This window comes from Ixodes scapularis, unplaced genomic scaffold (genome assembly GCF_016920785.2).
Source record: "Ixodes scapularis isolate PalLabHiFi unplaced genomic scaffold, ASM1692078v2 PGA_scaffold0__279_contigs__length_252992795, whole genome shotgun sequence".
Lineage (NCBI taxonomy): Eukaryota > Metazoa > Arthropoda > Arachnida > Ixodida > Ixodidae > Ixodes > Ixodes scapularis.
Window position 1 is genome coordinate 136664946 of NW_024609835.1, and position 16235 is coordinate 136681180.

A 16235-nucleotide genomic window follows, 5' to 3' on the forward strand; every position below is an offset into this window, starting at 1 on the left:
AAGAAGTGCAAAGTAAACGCTGCATGGCACTGTTAACGCAAACAAGCAATCGCCTGTATTTTCTTGTTTTCTTTTTAAGAATTTGAAGGTTGACATTAAAACCACTAGTGTGATGGAAAGTGCTTACTTGAGGCACTAACTTACGCAGTAAAGTTTGGCGCCCGCCAATGCCCTTTCGAAGCAAAACGTGAAAAAAGCGACGATGTTGAATTCGCGGCGACTTTGGCACGCAGTGTATGTGCACTAGGGTGACCACCGTCCCGCGACTCGCGGGACTGCCCCGCATTGAGGGCTCGTGTTTCGCGTCCCGCAAGAAATTCCCAAATCTTCAAAATGTCCCGCATTTCATACTGTAGTAAGATTCACTCTGCAACTCATGGTGCTGTCGAACAACGGGGCAAGGGGAAGCGCAATGGGCACTGCTAATCGTGTGAATCGCAATATTACGCCATTTTCTATCCAAGCATTGCGGAAGCGACCGTCGTTCTTGGAGGAGACCCGACGCGCATGCTCCGTTGTGACTCTCCTCTTGGTGGCAAAATATTGTAAGAGAAAATTGTACACCAAAAGCTTAAATATAAAATATTGTAATTATTTTCAAATCGCTGCGTCAGTGTGAAATGCTTGCTGTTGATTTCTTTTCTTTTTTTTTTTAGTGAAGACAGCCGAAAGGCATAATGCCTGCAACATTACAACGGTCGAAAAAGAATAATATAATGCTAAAAATCTGTGTAGGACCATGTTGATAAAAGCAAGCGTTGACGAAAAAGGTTTACTGTTTCTCATTTCCATTTGATGCACTGAGTTCTGCTAGAGTAGATTTTTCTGTTTTCAACTTCGACACATTTAAGAACACATTTAGCATAAAAAGGTATATCACTGGGACTGAAAATTATTTTAGCTTAATTGCTGTAATACAGTTAGCAGATGTATAAACAGCACAGGATATTAAATGTGCTTACAGAGCCTCGGTTCCTGGTGTGCGTGTTAAGAAAATTTCTCTAGCCTCTCCGCCCCCCCCCCCCTCCCCCTTTGTGACCCGCATTTCGCTAGCAGGGGGATGGTAACCGTAATGTGCACCCGCCGCCAATATGAAGATGAACACCTTACCTGCTTTCCTGCCTGTTTTACGGCTCCCTAAAGCTATATTAACTCTCAATGTCTCAAACGGTACGTGGCTTGGGGTCTAAACTTTGAGTTCTAGCCCTCTTATGGAACAAAGCTTGTTCTAAAACTTGCAGGAGCGTCAAAAACAAGAAAAGGGCTGCTCAACTTCATATCGCTCACGGGTGTACATGCAAAGCGAACTTAATGACGTCGACAGTGCGCTCATCAGGCACGTAGCCAGGATTTTGGTTCGGGGGGAAGGGGGGGCGGGGGGGGGGGGGGTGCGCCCATGACAAATGCTGTATGACGGGGAGGGGGGAGAGGAGGCTTCAGCAAAATGAAAGATTTCGGGGGGGGGGGGGGCTGGGCCCCTTCCTTCCCCCCCCCCCCCCCCGCCCCCCCCCCCCCCCCCTCGGTTTCGTGCCGGGCGCTTATATTGATCTGGCTACTAGGTCGAGTACTTGCAGCAAACATTTCTTATAGGCACGTCAATCTTTTAACCAAATATTTCCTCCCATCTGCTGTGGCCTTTTTTAACGACGACGTGCAGCAATCTTATACTTTGGGCGTGTCTGCTGAATAAAGTTTTTTTAACTAAAATTGGCGGATGTTAGCTAATCAGGCCGCTAGTTATTACGTCACGAGCGTTTTATGTCGTCCGCCGCAGCCGACAACGTTATCACGACGAAGCTAGTTCTCTCTCTCAACTTTCAAGAGCCAGATTAAAAAAGAAACGATATATTATCAGATGCGACATTCCGCCTAACTACCAGCATGTTTCATCATTACCTGGAACTGATACACGTGATCTTTATTGCCACAGCAAAGCCGTACTTCGTTCGTGTGCCGGAAGACGTGACGACGCTTGCCGACGAGGCCGTGGAGTTCCAATGCAAAGTCAACGGGGATCCGAAACCCACCGTGACCTGGAGGAGGCAGGACGGGAAAATGCCCGTCGGAAGGTGATTGCTTTTTGAGGTGTTCAGGAAGTCTACGTGAAAACATTCCGAAGTAAATACAGGAAGATGGACTGGCTAACCGGTATAATTGCGTAGCGAGATAAGCATTTATCATAAGAGGCAAAACTCTTTTATAACAAACATTTCTTTGCAGAACCGAAAATGTGGGAAATAGTTTCTTTTTCTTAATTGAACAACTGACATCGTTAGTTGGTTTGGTATTTGTGTCAATCCTGAACTAATGAGTTGTAATTCGCGGCTGTTGGGGGCGCCACTAGTCTCTCTCGCACTCAAACTGCCTCTATAAATAGGCACATGTCTGAGCCGTTTTACCGCCGCATTGTCTTTTATGTGTCCCAAAGTGCACGCATTCCGGTGCGTCTCAACCACGGTGTAAGATACAGTCTTTAGGTGAGGACACGGCGGGGCTGAACGCGCGGCGCGAGGAATCAGATAGTCTTCGGTCGACGGGCATCCGAAAGGCTGCATTATTCTGCGGCCACCGTGCCCACGGCTGACAGTGTCGCCGGCGGCCAAACGGCGAAACTGTGTGAGAGCGAAAAAAATTATCTCGTTGCCATGACACCCCGGTTAACCGTGGTCTTTCTGCACGATCGCGACAACCTCGCTGGAGCTCTGCGCGTGTGGAGCATGAGGCGGCACGAGCCGTCTTTGCCGTGCCCACGGGTCGACGAGTCATCTGCCGGCGCCGCTTGAAACCATAGTGAGAGAGAGAAAGCGAAAGAGTGAAAAGCGAACTTTATCTGCACGTTGCGAGGAGCGCGCTGTCCTCACCTGAAGAGTATTATCTTGCACCGTGGTCTCAACTCAGACACGAAGCTAATGTTTGATGCCATCTACCACCTAAAGTATCCTTAAAGCTTTGCTCCTTCGCGCGCTAGCGACACTTGGTGCGACAAAATATGTCTCTATCCTGAGCCAGACAAATACCGAGGCACCCTACTCTCAGTAGTTCTACGACCAATTAAAAACGTCTGAAAGCGCGTGTGTCTAAAAGGGAAAGCGCCGTTATACTCCCGCGAGCTGGCTTCACCCCACTGTGAGTGTTAGTGGGGGAAAGCCTCACAAAAGCAGCGCCGAGACACGTTTCGGAGAGGAAGCACGAAAGAGAGAGTGAAAAGCGAAAGAAAAAAGAAGAATTAAGAAATTAAGAAAAGAAAACATAGGAGCCACAGTGCACCCTTTCACTGTGTTTTGAAGGTAACAAAAAGAATGCCATGCACGCGCTGACAAATACTTGATATTTAGCTGGAGCTTTGTTTCTGAGAGGGTATTCTACTGATTATAATACGTATTTATACACAACTGTTCGTTGTTGTAGTAACCTCAATTTTTGTGCACTGTTTCATTAAATTACACAAAAAGTCTAAAGGAAGCTATCGAAATACATTTTTTTCCAATGAAAAATATCTATTCATAAGAGTACTAATAGAAAAACCTATCAAAATAGAAAATATTTATTGCCACTTTTAAACCCTTTACTTTCTCTTTCACCCATCGAGGTATAAAATATTTTTAAATGTTAACCAGGCTAAATGTATCAAACTTTCGAATTAATCACTTTGCAGAGCTCTGATATTCTGAAGCTGGTAAATATATCACTTGAAAAAGTCCTAACACCCAAAAATCAGGATACTTTCATAAAACGGGAACCCAGGTTATTCTTTTACCCTAAAGGCCCGTTCACACTCTTGCGACCTCTTAAAGCTGAGTTCCTTAAAACCTCTTACAACAAGAGGACACACTGGCGCCATCTATTAGGTAGCAGTGTAAACGTGGCGGCCCGGCATATTTTCTATTTCTCTCGCGCATTATCCTTTCTTTCTTGGCTCAAAAAAACTTTTGTCAACGTTATAAACGAGTCTTTCTTATAGGTATTATGCACATTTGACCTCGGAAATACCGAAAAACCTTCGCTCTTGTGAAATGCAGTTCCAGGGTTACAGCATAGATAGCACCAGCGTGCCAGCGTGTTCTCTCGTCCTAAGAAAATTCAAGAGGTTTTAACGAGTCTCGTCTCTCTCGGTCGTGCTCGGTGGCAAAAGTTTGAGCGGGCCTTAATGCATTTACCAAGCTACGCGCCACGTTGGCAAAGGCTAGTCTGCTTTCAAAGGCATTAAAAAGGTGCACAAAATACAATGACGGAGAGGGACAAACAACACGGACGTGTGTCTCTTTTTTGTCTCTGTTTTTCTTTTGGGGCATCCTAACGCCTTTGAAATTGCGAACAAGCTTGCTCAATTCAAAGCTTTAGCTGGACTGCTTTCTTCTTTATCCCTTTATAATTCTCTTTCCTCTCTTTCTCTCGTTTTCTTTATGTTCACCGCTTCTGTTCTTTCTTCTAAATCCATACAGCATTTTTTTTTTGCTTTACTTTATTTATTTCTTCATTCACCCACAAATTAAGCTAAAAAATTGAAGGCGTGTGGAAAAAATTCTAATTAGACATATCTTGAAAGTAAAAAGAAAATTTTGGGTACATCAATATTAATTTGTCTTTGCATTTTAATATTAGATATAGCACACATCACTCAATTTCTCTTTCAAATTGCACACATGCAGCTTATTTATCTTCAAAAATATAAAACCTAGTAATTAAAAGTCCACCACACCCTAGAAGCTTTCTGTGTCAGGCAAGGACACAATGCCCTTGACATAGCAAGGCGGGCTGATCACTAATCTGATATCCATAAGTTTTGAGACAAACAAGTGCCATTTATTTTGCATCTTGATTTTATAATTTGTATGTTATTATTCGCCTAAATAAGGTCTAAAGTTTTTTTATGGATTTTGTATTTTAGAGCCTCCATCCAGGAAAACAAGAACCTACGCATACAGAATGTCTCGCCCATGGATGAGGGAACCTACATCTGTGAATCTGAGAACTTCGTTGGCTCCGTTTCAGCATCTGCTAGTCTCACCGTGCATTGTGAGTGTCAGAGTGCACCTGATACTTAATGTTTTTTTTTTTATTACATTGGACTATCTAATTTTATAATTTCCTGTATCGTTTACAATGTGTGTGTGTTTTTTGTTCATTCTTAGAAATAAAAAAAAAATTCAAACACACCTGATATTTTTTTACAGCTTTCTGCAAGTATGTTGTAACTAAAATATGCTGGCTGCAGTGACAAAGCTATTGCCATAAATACAAACCGATGAAGTCAAAAACAAGCTGCATAGACCAGTTTTTAAAAGTTAACTTGAAATCTCACATTGCCAACTTAGATATTGACAGAAGTTAAAACTTGTCCACTGGTAAACTTGGCAGGTAGGAAAAAAATGACGATGCAAAGAGACTTGCACCCTACAGTACTTTGCAACCTGGAGCATTGAGGTAAAAAGCCTATTTTAATCGATAACCCATGCTTCCAGCTCGCCCCTCATTCAGACTGACACCTGAAGACCAGAAAGTGGGGCTGAATGGCGTTGCCAAATTCGACTGCTTTGCGACCGGTAATCCTCAACCATCTGTCTTCTGGACCAGAGAGGGTGACCAGGTGACATTGCATCTTCTCTTGCGATCATGGTTTTTGCATACCCTGAACCATAACTTTTCTTTCAATCTTAAACTTCTCTGTCCTTTCTTTGTCTTCCTCTTCATCCCATTAATTTATTTCAGGCACCTTAACTTATGTTGACTGTATTAACAATAAAATGCGCGACAAAAATATTTAGCCAGTTAAAGGATACCATTTGAGTTGACATCTTCATTGTTGATCTATAAAAGTAGCAGATGACAAGAAGAGAGCATGTGAGTATACGGTCAGAGAAAAATAAAATTCAGGCAATTTTTTTTAATAATTGCCTAAACTTCTTTTCTTTCTTGCTTGGCTACTCCACCAAACAAATGGTTTGAAAAATGTGACAGCATAAAACGAAAAGGGGAAAGATATATTAAAGAATGGTGCGAAAAATGAGGACAAAAAATGAAATATCTAGGCAAATTAACCCTTTCTTGCAACTGACAGTTTTAATCAACATAGGAGACATGCTAGATATGCTCTCAAAACGGCATATAAATTGCGATTGTGAGTGGCGATGAAGGCTAATAGCTGAGTATACAAAAAAAAAATCTATGTAGTGTATGCAGGGGACAGGGGTTGTTCAGCCAGTTTGGAGTTTGGAGTAATCTCTGAAGCAGAAGAAAACCTCATTTTCGAGCACCTTTGTATAAGAAAGTTTACTTTTGAGCAGCACAATGTAAGTTTGGAGCAATCTGGTATAGTTCTCTATTAATGATGCCGGCATGCATTCATGTAATCAGTTGCGTGACGCCAGTTGAGAACAGCAAAGTTAGCAGTCATTCTGTACTACTAGCCTAATTTCCCTTCGACTGTTATGCTATCCCATAAACTTAGTCAAATTCGTGTTTTGACTCTATTTGTGCTAGGTGACGAAGGATAGCAGGATTGAGGTAAGCGCGCTAACTATCACCATAGAAAAGTCGAAGTAGAGCATCAATTTCACCTTTAGAGTCTGATAATAAAGATAGGTAAATTGGCACTATACAAGGTCTTCTCTTGTGATATAAAAATCAGCATTGTCTGGGCCTCATAATTGCTGAAGACAACATGAACTGCCACAAACATTTTATTTGCAATGACACTTTCTGACGACCTTTTACTGTGGAAACATCCAATGTCTGATTTGCTTTGTTTTTCTTCGGTTGTGATAGTTGCCGGAAAGTTCAAGTTAGTAGACAAAAGCATATTCAATATAAATATTCTGGGCTTCCTAATGCAGACTCTTTAACGAGTATAGTCTGATCGAGGATTCGCATCATTTGACATGAAAAAAGGCAACAATTTCTAATCACGCAGTCCCGACCAAGCATGCTAATGAGATGGGAACTATGTGCCAGCACATTTCCATAGAACAGTGCACATTTCTGAACCTAGGCATGCAAAAAAAAGAATTGCTTGCGCTTGTTAATCTGCAGTAACAAAATGGTTGATTGGGCTAGTTGGTTCATATTCATTCGGACGAAAGCTCCTCAGAAAAACGGGGCAAAAGAGGACACAACAACACAGAGTACTAATTAGCTAAACGTTTTATTTAAAAACATTATTGTACAATATAAGACTGGCAGAAGAGGAAAGCTGCGTCGGTAATCGGTAATCTGTAACTTATCGGTAATGTGCACCGAAGGTGCACATTACCGATAAGGAATTCGCCTTTTTATGCGGGGAGGGCGATTCTGTCTAAAATAATTGCGTGTTTTCAATAACTATTTCAGGTGTGAGTATCCCTTTGTGCTGTATTGTCTTCGTTGTCCCCGTTTTTCTGATGCGCTTTTATCTGAATAATTTCAGTAGTGCGCTTCGAAATTCAACTAAAACTCAGTGATGTCATTGCTGCGCCAATTGCGTCAAACTGCGCCAAGGGGCTAACCCTGCTAATTCCTGCAACATTTTGCCAAAATGTGGGTAATCTGCGCCAAGCCTCCGCCAAAGGACCAATTTTGGTCGCCTTTGAAAACCGAAACTAAACTGGGTACCGTGATTGAGAACGCATAAGCTAGGTGGTGCAAGCAGCCATCCGACACAAAGTACCCTGCATCAATCGTTCATCCGGCCTTGCATGATTTTTCCCGCCGTCTCTCGTCTCCCGTCTTTTTAAAAAAAAATTCAATGATAAACGTGGGCGTGTGCGGAATCTCCTATGCTAGCGTGCTGGGTACCACCCCTGCCGTCATGCTGTGAAACGAAACCATGTTTTTGCGCGGCGGGGGTTACTTTATGGGCTGAAGCACTCGCTCCTGAAAGCAACGGCCGTGGCCAAACTATATTTGATCCCTGCCTGCCAGCCACCATGGTCGCGCGGCGTCGGGTGTTGCCATCTCCACGTCACTGCAGTTATGGCACTTTCCAAACTGAAACGGAAGGACTGCCGCATGTTCATCAACAATCCTGTTCTTGTTTAATACGCTACTCCAAACATCCCTTTAGCTCGAAGACTGCAGTGTCGAAGTATTGATTGTCTAGGTTTCTCTCGGTAGGCTTTCTTTCGAGACGTACCCCGGTACGTGAAAAATCATCCGCGAAAGATGTTGGTGAAGAAAAGTGAGATAAAGCAAAGAAGGCAATGTCCGCATGCTGAACCCGCACAGCGTGCTTATTTGTCTCGAGTTCAGTCGTTGCACAAAGCGCTCCAAGAACTTTTTGACCCTGACTCGCGATGTCTTGCATCAAAGCGCTCAGGTTCTTTTTTTTTCTGTGTTTAGCTTGTACCTCGCCTGCCGGACTGGCAAGTACGTGCCGCTAAACTTTTTTTTTTTTGTATGTTGGACAGTTACAATTTGCATACAATTATTGGAATTAGTCGGAGACGGAGCGGAGTGGCATGGTTTTGATCGAACAGCCATCTCCGCTCGCGCGACAATTTCGCATTACACGGCAGTAGTTAGGTGTTTCATCAGTTAGAGACTGCTTCCATTTATTATATTACTAGTCAACACAGTGATGTGATAATAGAGAGTTTTGGTAGATCATGTTTTCGGGTCACGCAATTTGTAGCGGGAGCTCGCGCTACCTCTCTGATGCATGCTCTGAAGCGCGCCTGTAGCTGTAGCGGGCCTTCGAAAACGATCTACTAAAACTCTCTATTTACTACTAAGCTGGTCATTTTCAAATAAATTTTAATATGTGGAGTTTCGTCCGATATATTCGTATCATTTACCTGAAGCATTGCAAAATGTGTTATATGTCATTGGCATTTCAGTTACATGTTGAAAGACTCCCAGGTGGTCTATCTTGACAATAATTGGTTGATTGCGGCGAGCAATGTGTCCTTCGTTTGTCCACCACCTAAAATTAATATTTTTTTCTAAGAATATCTGCTCCAAAAGCCACTTTCGCTGCTCCGAAGCACTGTTTTAGCTGCTCCAAAAGCCAGTTTTGCTGCTCCAAAACTCTGTTTTCGCTGCTCCAGAAGGTGCTCCAAAACGGTTTAGGCCAATCACATCACTGAAAACTGTTAAAACCGTGCTACGGCACGAAAATCAGTAAAATTTATGTGTCATACAATACCGCGGCGCCGGAACCTAGATTGGACTGTGATGGCGAAACCCGCTAGAGTTTCACAGTTGCCAGATGAAAATATAATTTTTTCCAAAAACCTATTCGTTCGTTGATTTCTTTGTTTTGGTGCGGTTGGGCGCAATTTTCCCGTCTGGAAGCAGCAAGACGCAGGGCGCAATAAATCTTTTCCACATAAAGACGACACCAAGTGGTTAAAACTCCAACTACAGTTGGTGTGTAGAATGGGAGCTGCGATACATTTCCTGCGTTCTCTGCAGCTGATCCGGGTCGCGGAACAGGCAGGAGAGGTAATGCAACCATTCTTCCTGACGTCAACCGAAGTTCGAGCTTTCGCCGCTGCGAGAGGAAAGCGTGCGCAGGTTCAGAGCCCTTTTTGAAAAAGGTCCATTGGACCATCCCCCAGTGTAGTACAAAATACAGTACAAGCTTACATAGAGACCACAGCCTCCAAAAGGGGTTAGCAGTATTCAGACATAAATAAAAGTAGGTTCAGATATTCTAAACCAGTGGTTCTCAAATGGAAGTCTGAGGACCCTTTGGGGTCCCTGGAGGCTTTTTTGGGGTCCCTGGAGTCTTAGACCATCAGTCGAGCCAAGCACTAAAACTTTTCTTTTATTTATGCTGGCTGCCCTACAAAGTTAAACAGGTGAAGCCATGTGCACTGAGTGAATAGGGTTGCTATATTCTTTGCTCGAGGGCTGCAAAGTTGGTTTCCATGCATTTAGTTTCCTTCATTTACCATTTTGTCATTGTAATCGTTCAATACTGCCCCCTGCTTCCCGGCAGATGGGTCCCCCCTCACTTCCGCCGGTCCAGAAGGGGTCCCCAAAACATCTGTGATATAAAACCACTGTTCTAAACAAATAACTTTTGTCCAGTTGAGAAAGAAAAAAAAAATTCTTTGTTTTCAGAGCTTGTCATTTCTGGAGGAGTACGGCTTTATAAATTAATGTACTGTAATATTTTAACGCATATTAAAAGAAAGTCCGAAGTTCAGGAGCTTTAAACCATTCAACTATTGAAAATTGAAAACTATTAGTATGAGCCTGCCGGGTTTGCTCTTTCACAAAACACTCAAACTGACCGACGCTTTCTTGGCTCTCCTACGACAGGTGCTCATGTTCCCCGGAAAGTCACACGGCAGGTTCTCAGTCACGAACGAGGGTACTTTGGTCATCTCGAGTGTGCGCAAAGAAGACAGGGGCTACTACACCTGCTCTGCACTTTCTGTCGTGGGGTCTTCAATGGCAAAGGGCCACTTGGAGGTTACTGCAATGGCCGACCTCCCACCGCCGGTCATTCGTTTGGGTCCGGCCAACCAGACGCTGCCAATCAACACTGCGGCCATCATGCCATGTGAAGCGACAGGCAAACCAACCCCGACGGTGCGCTGGCAGTACAATGCAGTCCCCTTGCAGACAGATACTAGGCCCAGATTTGTGATCCTTCAGTCGGGAACATTGAGGATTAACGGTAAGTTGTGTATGATTATTGGCTGGTGTTTGATGCACGGCAGTCGAGCCATAGTAGGTTGTGAACCGGGTTTATTTGAAAGCATGTGTTAATATAGGCACCGCTGACTTCGGGCGTAGGCTAGTATGAAGATGTTAAGGATGATAAGTACAGTTACGAATGATTACAACGTGTCATCGAGTGTTGCTTTTCTTCCGATAATGCAGCACATAGAACCAAGCGTAAGTAAACACGATCAATAAACATAAGGCATGAACTCCCTATTAGTGGTTCTCCTATGGCACGCATGATGAATATATTTCATATTTATTATTTATAGATCCTTTCCCCTACTTTACACAGAGTGATATAAAATAAAACCGGTTGACAAAGAACCTGTGTGAGGATCTGACATTTTCCTTTCCCACAAAATGCTGAACTCACATTTTTAGGGAAAATTTAAGATGCTAGAAATTGACTAACCTTCTTAATGGGTGCTCTTTGATGAGCCTGTGAATGTACTTTGGTAAAACAGCTTCGGTCTCTTTGGTAACTCAATGGTGTTAGATCTCATTGAATGGCAGTGTGGCAATGCTACTATACTATCTTTCCCAAAAAAATTCTTGTTCGAAGCTAGCGCATCCACTACATTAAAAAAAATACTGGTCCTAACTACCATTGCTCCCGTCTTTTGCGACGGCAAAAACTCCTTGTTTAAGTGCGAGGAGGAGAGTGGAGGGCGGCAGTAATTTGCATTTTTCGAGAGATTTTCGTCAATTCTAAAACCATACGAAATGTTCAAAATTCGGGAGTCTCCCGCATAATACATTCGACTTGCCAGGAGTGCTTTTGGTCAAACAAGGACTTATTTGGGGACCCTGTAAATAATATTTCTAATATAAAACAGATCCTCCCTCAAGCACATTATTATTGAATTTTTTATTCAATTTCTAGGTTTACAAATTCTGGACAGTGGAATGTACACCTGCACAGCATCCAGCGAGAGTGGAGAGACTTCCTGGACGGCCTCTCTGACTGTCGAGTCTCCACACAACCCCAATGTCAACTTCCACCGGTCCCCGGATCCCTCCACTTTCCCTGGGCCTCCTTCCAAACCCGTTGTTGTCAACATAAGCGAAACTTCTATCACCCTCACCTGGAGGCGCAGCGAAAAAGTCGGAGAGTCCTCGTTGAAAGGATACACGAGTAAGGCCGCTGGGCACTGCACTGATTTATGTTGATGTTTAAGATCCTTCACCCTCGTTTAAGCCTTGACAGATGGAATAACACCTAGTATGAAGCCTCAGAAAAAGAAAGGCTCAGCAGTGTACTTGTCTATTTCAGTTGAATACTACAGCAGCGATCTGCAAAGTGGCTGGGTTTCAGGAGCACATCGTGTGCTCTCTGAAACATACACCATTCAACCACTGCGGCCTGACTCGCGCTACATCTTCATCATTCGAGCTGAAAATTCTCACGGTTTGGGGCCACCAAGTCCTGCCTCTGATACCATACGCACTTTAGGTAGGTACTATTTATTCATTTATTGTTGTTCTAGCCGCCTTGGTGGCTTTAAGGCGAAGATGGCGGATCCGAATCACGGCCGAGATGCTCGCAATCTGACGGAGACTAATTGCAGAGAAGGCGTGCAGCCGAGCTTTCACTTGCACGTCAAAAGATGCCCATGTGGTCGAAATCAATCTTCAGACCTTCGCTGTTGCGTGCCAGATGTCCGTCGTTTGCTTTGGCACGTCGAACGCCCAAATTTGACTATTTTTCTAAATAAAATAGCACAAGTCACCTGAACTAAAAAATGGAATAGCTGGTGTGAAGTGTTGCATGAAATTACTGGGGGCACATGAAACCCTCTTAGCTAAAACAGGCTACTATATCCTACTCCAGGTTTTTCTCAAGCTAAATACTATGTACTTCGATACAAGCTTGAATTCCATATTCATTATCAGAGGAATTAGTTGTGGTTGTGTTGTCCCCATTTTAATTTTTTTATTCTTTCTTCATTCATGACACAGTAGAGCTATTGTGCAGTAATTGAACAGTCATGCCCATGTTTGCACTTCTAATTTATATCGCTATAACGTTGAACCATGTAGATCTTAGAACATGTTTGGACGGGCTTAATTAATCTTGACATCGTTCCCTCATGCAAAGATGAACATCTCCCTAAATACATTCTTCACGACCGGATGAGTGAATTGTTGATGGATCTTTGTTATCTTTTATTATTCCTAGCTTTTACCGAAGACCTGAAAATAATTGGAGTGTCTCATGTTTCAGGGTTAGCTCCTCATTTTCTTCCCGAGTACAATCTGGATGAAGCTCGGGCCAAGTTGACCTCTTGCATGGTGACTCTAATGGACATGCGTGCTGCAAGCTCCACCGCTGTAAAACTCACCTGGAGGGTATGAACAACCTCTTCTGACAGCTTCACGTTATGACAGCTTGTAGGACAAAACTTAAAGCGAACTTTCCGGATATGATGAGCTAAAATAACTTAGCTGCTTTTGTTGAAAATATATGAAGCTTGTTAATGAATTACTCACGCTACCTTGGAGTTATTCCGATAATGTGTACACAGCAGTACTCAATGTGTAGTACTTTGTCATGGGCTAGTTTACCTCTGCACTTCTCAGGTGAAAGTGTTTATCTAAATCGGGCAGGAGAAGATACTGAAACATTTGGCAAAGTGCATAATGAATGCACAAAATTCATGAGTGAAGATAGAAGCTTGACGATTGAGAACACATTAGCTGTAATATGTACTCTCTAAGGTTGTTCCTAAGAATGACAAGAATTATCAGAAAGAAATATTTTGTACATTGTGGAAATTTATATTTCTGAAACAATGGCAGTGATGCCATTGAAATGTAAATCAACCTCCCCCCCCCCCCTTCCTATACTGCAATGTATGTGTTATTTCACTCAAAATACAGATTCAAGGAGATAAGGATTATGTGGAGGGATTCTACATTCGATTTCGAGATGTGAGCGAAGGATTGCAGAGCTACAACATGGTGACTGTGCTCAACGGAGGAGCCTCGTCCTACATCCTCAACGATCTCAGGCCATATGCAAAGTATGAGTTCTTCTTGGTACCGTTCTACAAGAGTGTGGAAGGACCACCTAGCAACTCAAGAAGTGTCCAGACATTGGAGGACGGTGAGAGAAAGGCTTGAAACTGTATAATCAGGAAGAAAGTTTCAAGCCCACAAGAAAACAATTTGGGCTTCTAGGCTACAAAGAACAACTTAGGTAACAAATAGCCAATGGACTAGAGTGTAAATAGATTAATTGCAACTGATACAAAACTAACCTTCTCTATAGATTGTATGAGCTCCTTTGGCATGTATATGCGCTATAGATCTATCTGGGTTTTAAAAATTTCATTGGCACTGGTGCTGACCGAAGTTTGATGGCAAAGATAAAAAAAGAGCTACATCTAGTTATAACTAGAGTTCTGCATGGATATCAATTTGATCATCCGCATCCAATCCGCACACGAAGACTTTGTATCCGCATCTGAATTGCATCGGCAATGTTCTTGCCGATGCAATGCCACATGCATGTGCCACATGCATGCGATCCGCATCCACAAAATTTGGAACTGCATACGACCCGCAATTCGCAGATTCACACATCAAGCTTGAATAAAAATCATAGCTTTGAAGCCTTCTACTTATCTTTGTACAAATAACTTTCAGAGTTAGTATACGGGGGGTCATTTTATCGTGCTTTGTTTTATATAATTTACATTATAAGCGATGATTCTTCCAGAGATACTTCGCATCGCTGGAAAGATGATCGCATTTACCAGATCCTCCTGGGAGTCTGCGACACTTTGCCAAGAAGATGTGCTCAAAAGGGAACAAAATATTTTCCGCTACTCATTTTAAGCGGACGCATATTTTCTAAAGAGGAAAATTAATGAAGGACAGACAATAACATTTATTTTATTTCGGTCAAACGATAAAAAACGTAAGAGGGGAAGCGCGGACACTCACCGCAGCGAAGTACTCCTTTAAACTTGGAAATACAGGAGTACATCGCTAGGAAAATGTCACAATATTCAATAATAGTAACATCTATCGGTTTCCGTTTTATACACGGACCCGCAACTGCCTACTCCGAACCATATACTTAGCAGCAGCTTGCCATTTGTCGAGAAAAAAAGGACGCACACACGTGCACGTTTCACTTATCGAGCTCAAGGTGTAGAAACAGAATATCGTCAACGATACACAGATTCAGACTGGGTCACCTCTTTTGAATTACCAGGCCCGCTAAAAAGAAGTCTCTCTCTGCTGGTGCACTTCAGAGTACTGGGAAAGCATGCACGAACTCTGCTACAAGAATGACGTACATAAACTTGTACCTCATTCTTGTGGTAGGTGGTTTCTTCAACTTTTTTGTGGCTTGTATATTTTGGGTTTTCTTTGCCAAAAGTATGTCTTCCGCTCTTTCTCTGCCAAACAAGGACACGCTTTTCCGGGACGATTGATGCCCAGCATTTTTTACTATTTTTAGGGACAGCGTTTTTGGCGAGATAGAATGCTCTAAAGCAATCCTTGGTAGAATAAAGTCTTTCTTGGAGTAAAGAACAATTTCCTTCTCGATTGGCACCATTTTTCTAAGAAAGCAATTTGCTCCCGCAAACCCATTCGATGGTGCGCTTTATAGTATAACTCACTTTTTCAGTCTGCACTCGGCAGTCACGCACGTTTATGGGTCGCCTCGGAAAAAAGGTAGATCGGGACCGGCGGATCTCCGCATCCGCAGCCCCTGGCGTCCGCATCTAATCCGCAATCCACCAAATATGATTAATTTTTATACGTATCCGCCAGTTGACTGCGGACATCCGCGGATGTGCAGGACCCTAGTTGTAACTTTATGGGAACCATATTTGCGCCATAATTGATCTTGATCATGCAGGTACTAGTGGTGTTGCCACCATTGCTCTCAATTCTACTCCAGCGGAGAAGCTGGCATAATTATTCACTGGTGTGCTACCTTTGCAAAAAGAAAAAAAAAGAAGTGTGCAATGTAAACCCTTAAAATTCCGACCATATCTGTTGTCGGCAGTGTGTTCCAAATGTGCAGAAGTTTGGAGCAAACTGGAGATCACAAAAGTTTCCCCGATATTTTTAAATATGTAGATGCTTGAGGTGCCCTCGTTGACATTTGAATGTCTGCTTTGTCCTTATAGCAGAAAACAAAATTTATTTCTCAGTATATATATTGTGACAATCTTTTTTTAATTCAACATACAGCTCAACAAAAAAAGAACATGTCAATATTGTTGGCCAACACAACAATGATCGCAGTAGGCGCCATATGCTTCATGTACACACTCATGCATGGAGCAATGCAGCAAAGCTGCCAGCACAGATATACTTGAGATGTATATACTGGTCCTGTGAGTGACATGCCATATATCTTAATCATATCCATAAACCTTTCCAGTTCCAACGGCAGCTCCTGAAGATGTTAGAGCTCATGTGTTGAATGTTACCACTGCCACAATCTTCTGGTCTCCTCCTCCTCCTCAGCACTGCAATGGAAAGCTGAAAGGCTATAATGTGAGTCTGAGCTGTTTCCCTGCACCCCTCTTCTGCCTTGACCCCAAATCATAACTAAG

At 42.9% G+C, this 16235-nt stretch overlaps 1 protein-coding gene across 2 annotated transcripts in view; it reads left to right on the top strand.

Annotated features, from left to right (window-relative positions):
* LOC8035728 (roundabout homolog 1) overlaps nt 1-16235 on the top strand; it is a 219573-nt gene that overhangs the window by 186269 nt on the left and 17069 nt on the right. For both annotated transcript variants that reach the window (XM_029995107.3, XM_029995108.3), the window contains exons 4-12: nt 1931-2069; nt 4889-5016; nt 5463-5587; nt 10243-10603; nt 11537-11788; nt 11927-12106; nt 12878-13002; nt 13534-13759; nt 16061-16176. In XM_029995107.3, the coding sequence (XP_029850967.2) occupies nt 1931-2069; nt 4889-5016; nt 5463-5587; nt 10243-10603; nt 11537-11788; nt 11927-12106; nt 12878-13002; nt 13534-13759; nt 16061-16176 (1652 nt within the window). The remainder of the gene's footprint in view (nt 1-1930; nt 2070-4888; nt 5017-5462; nt 5588-10242; nt 10604-11536; nt 11789-11926; nt 12107-12877; nt 13003-13533; nt 13760-16060; nt 16177-16235) is intronic.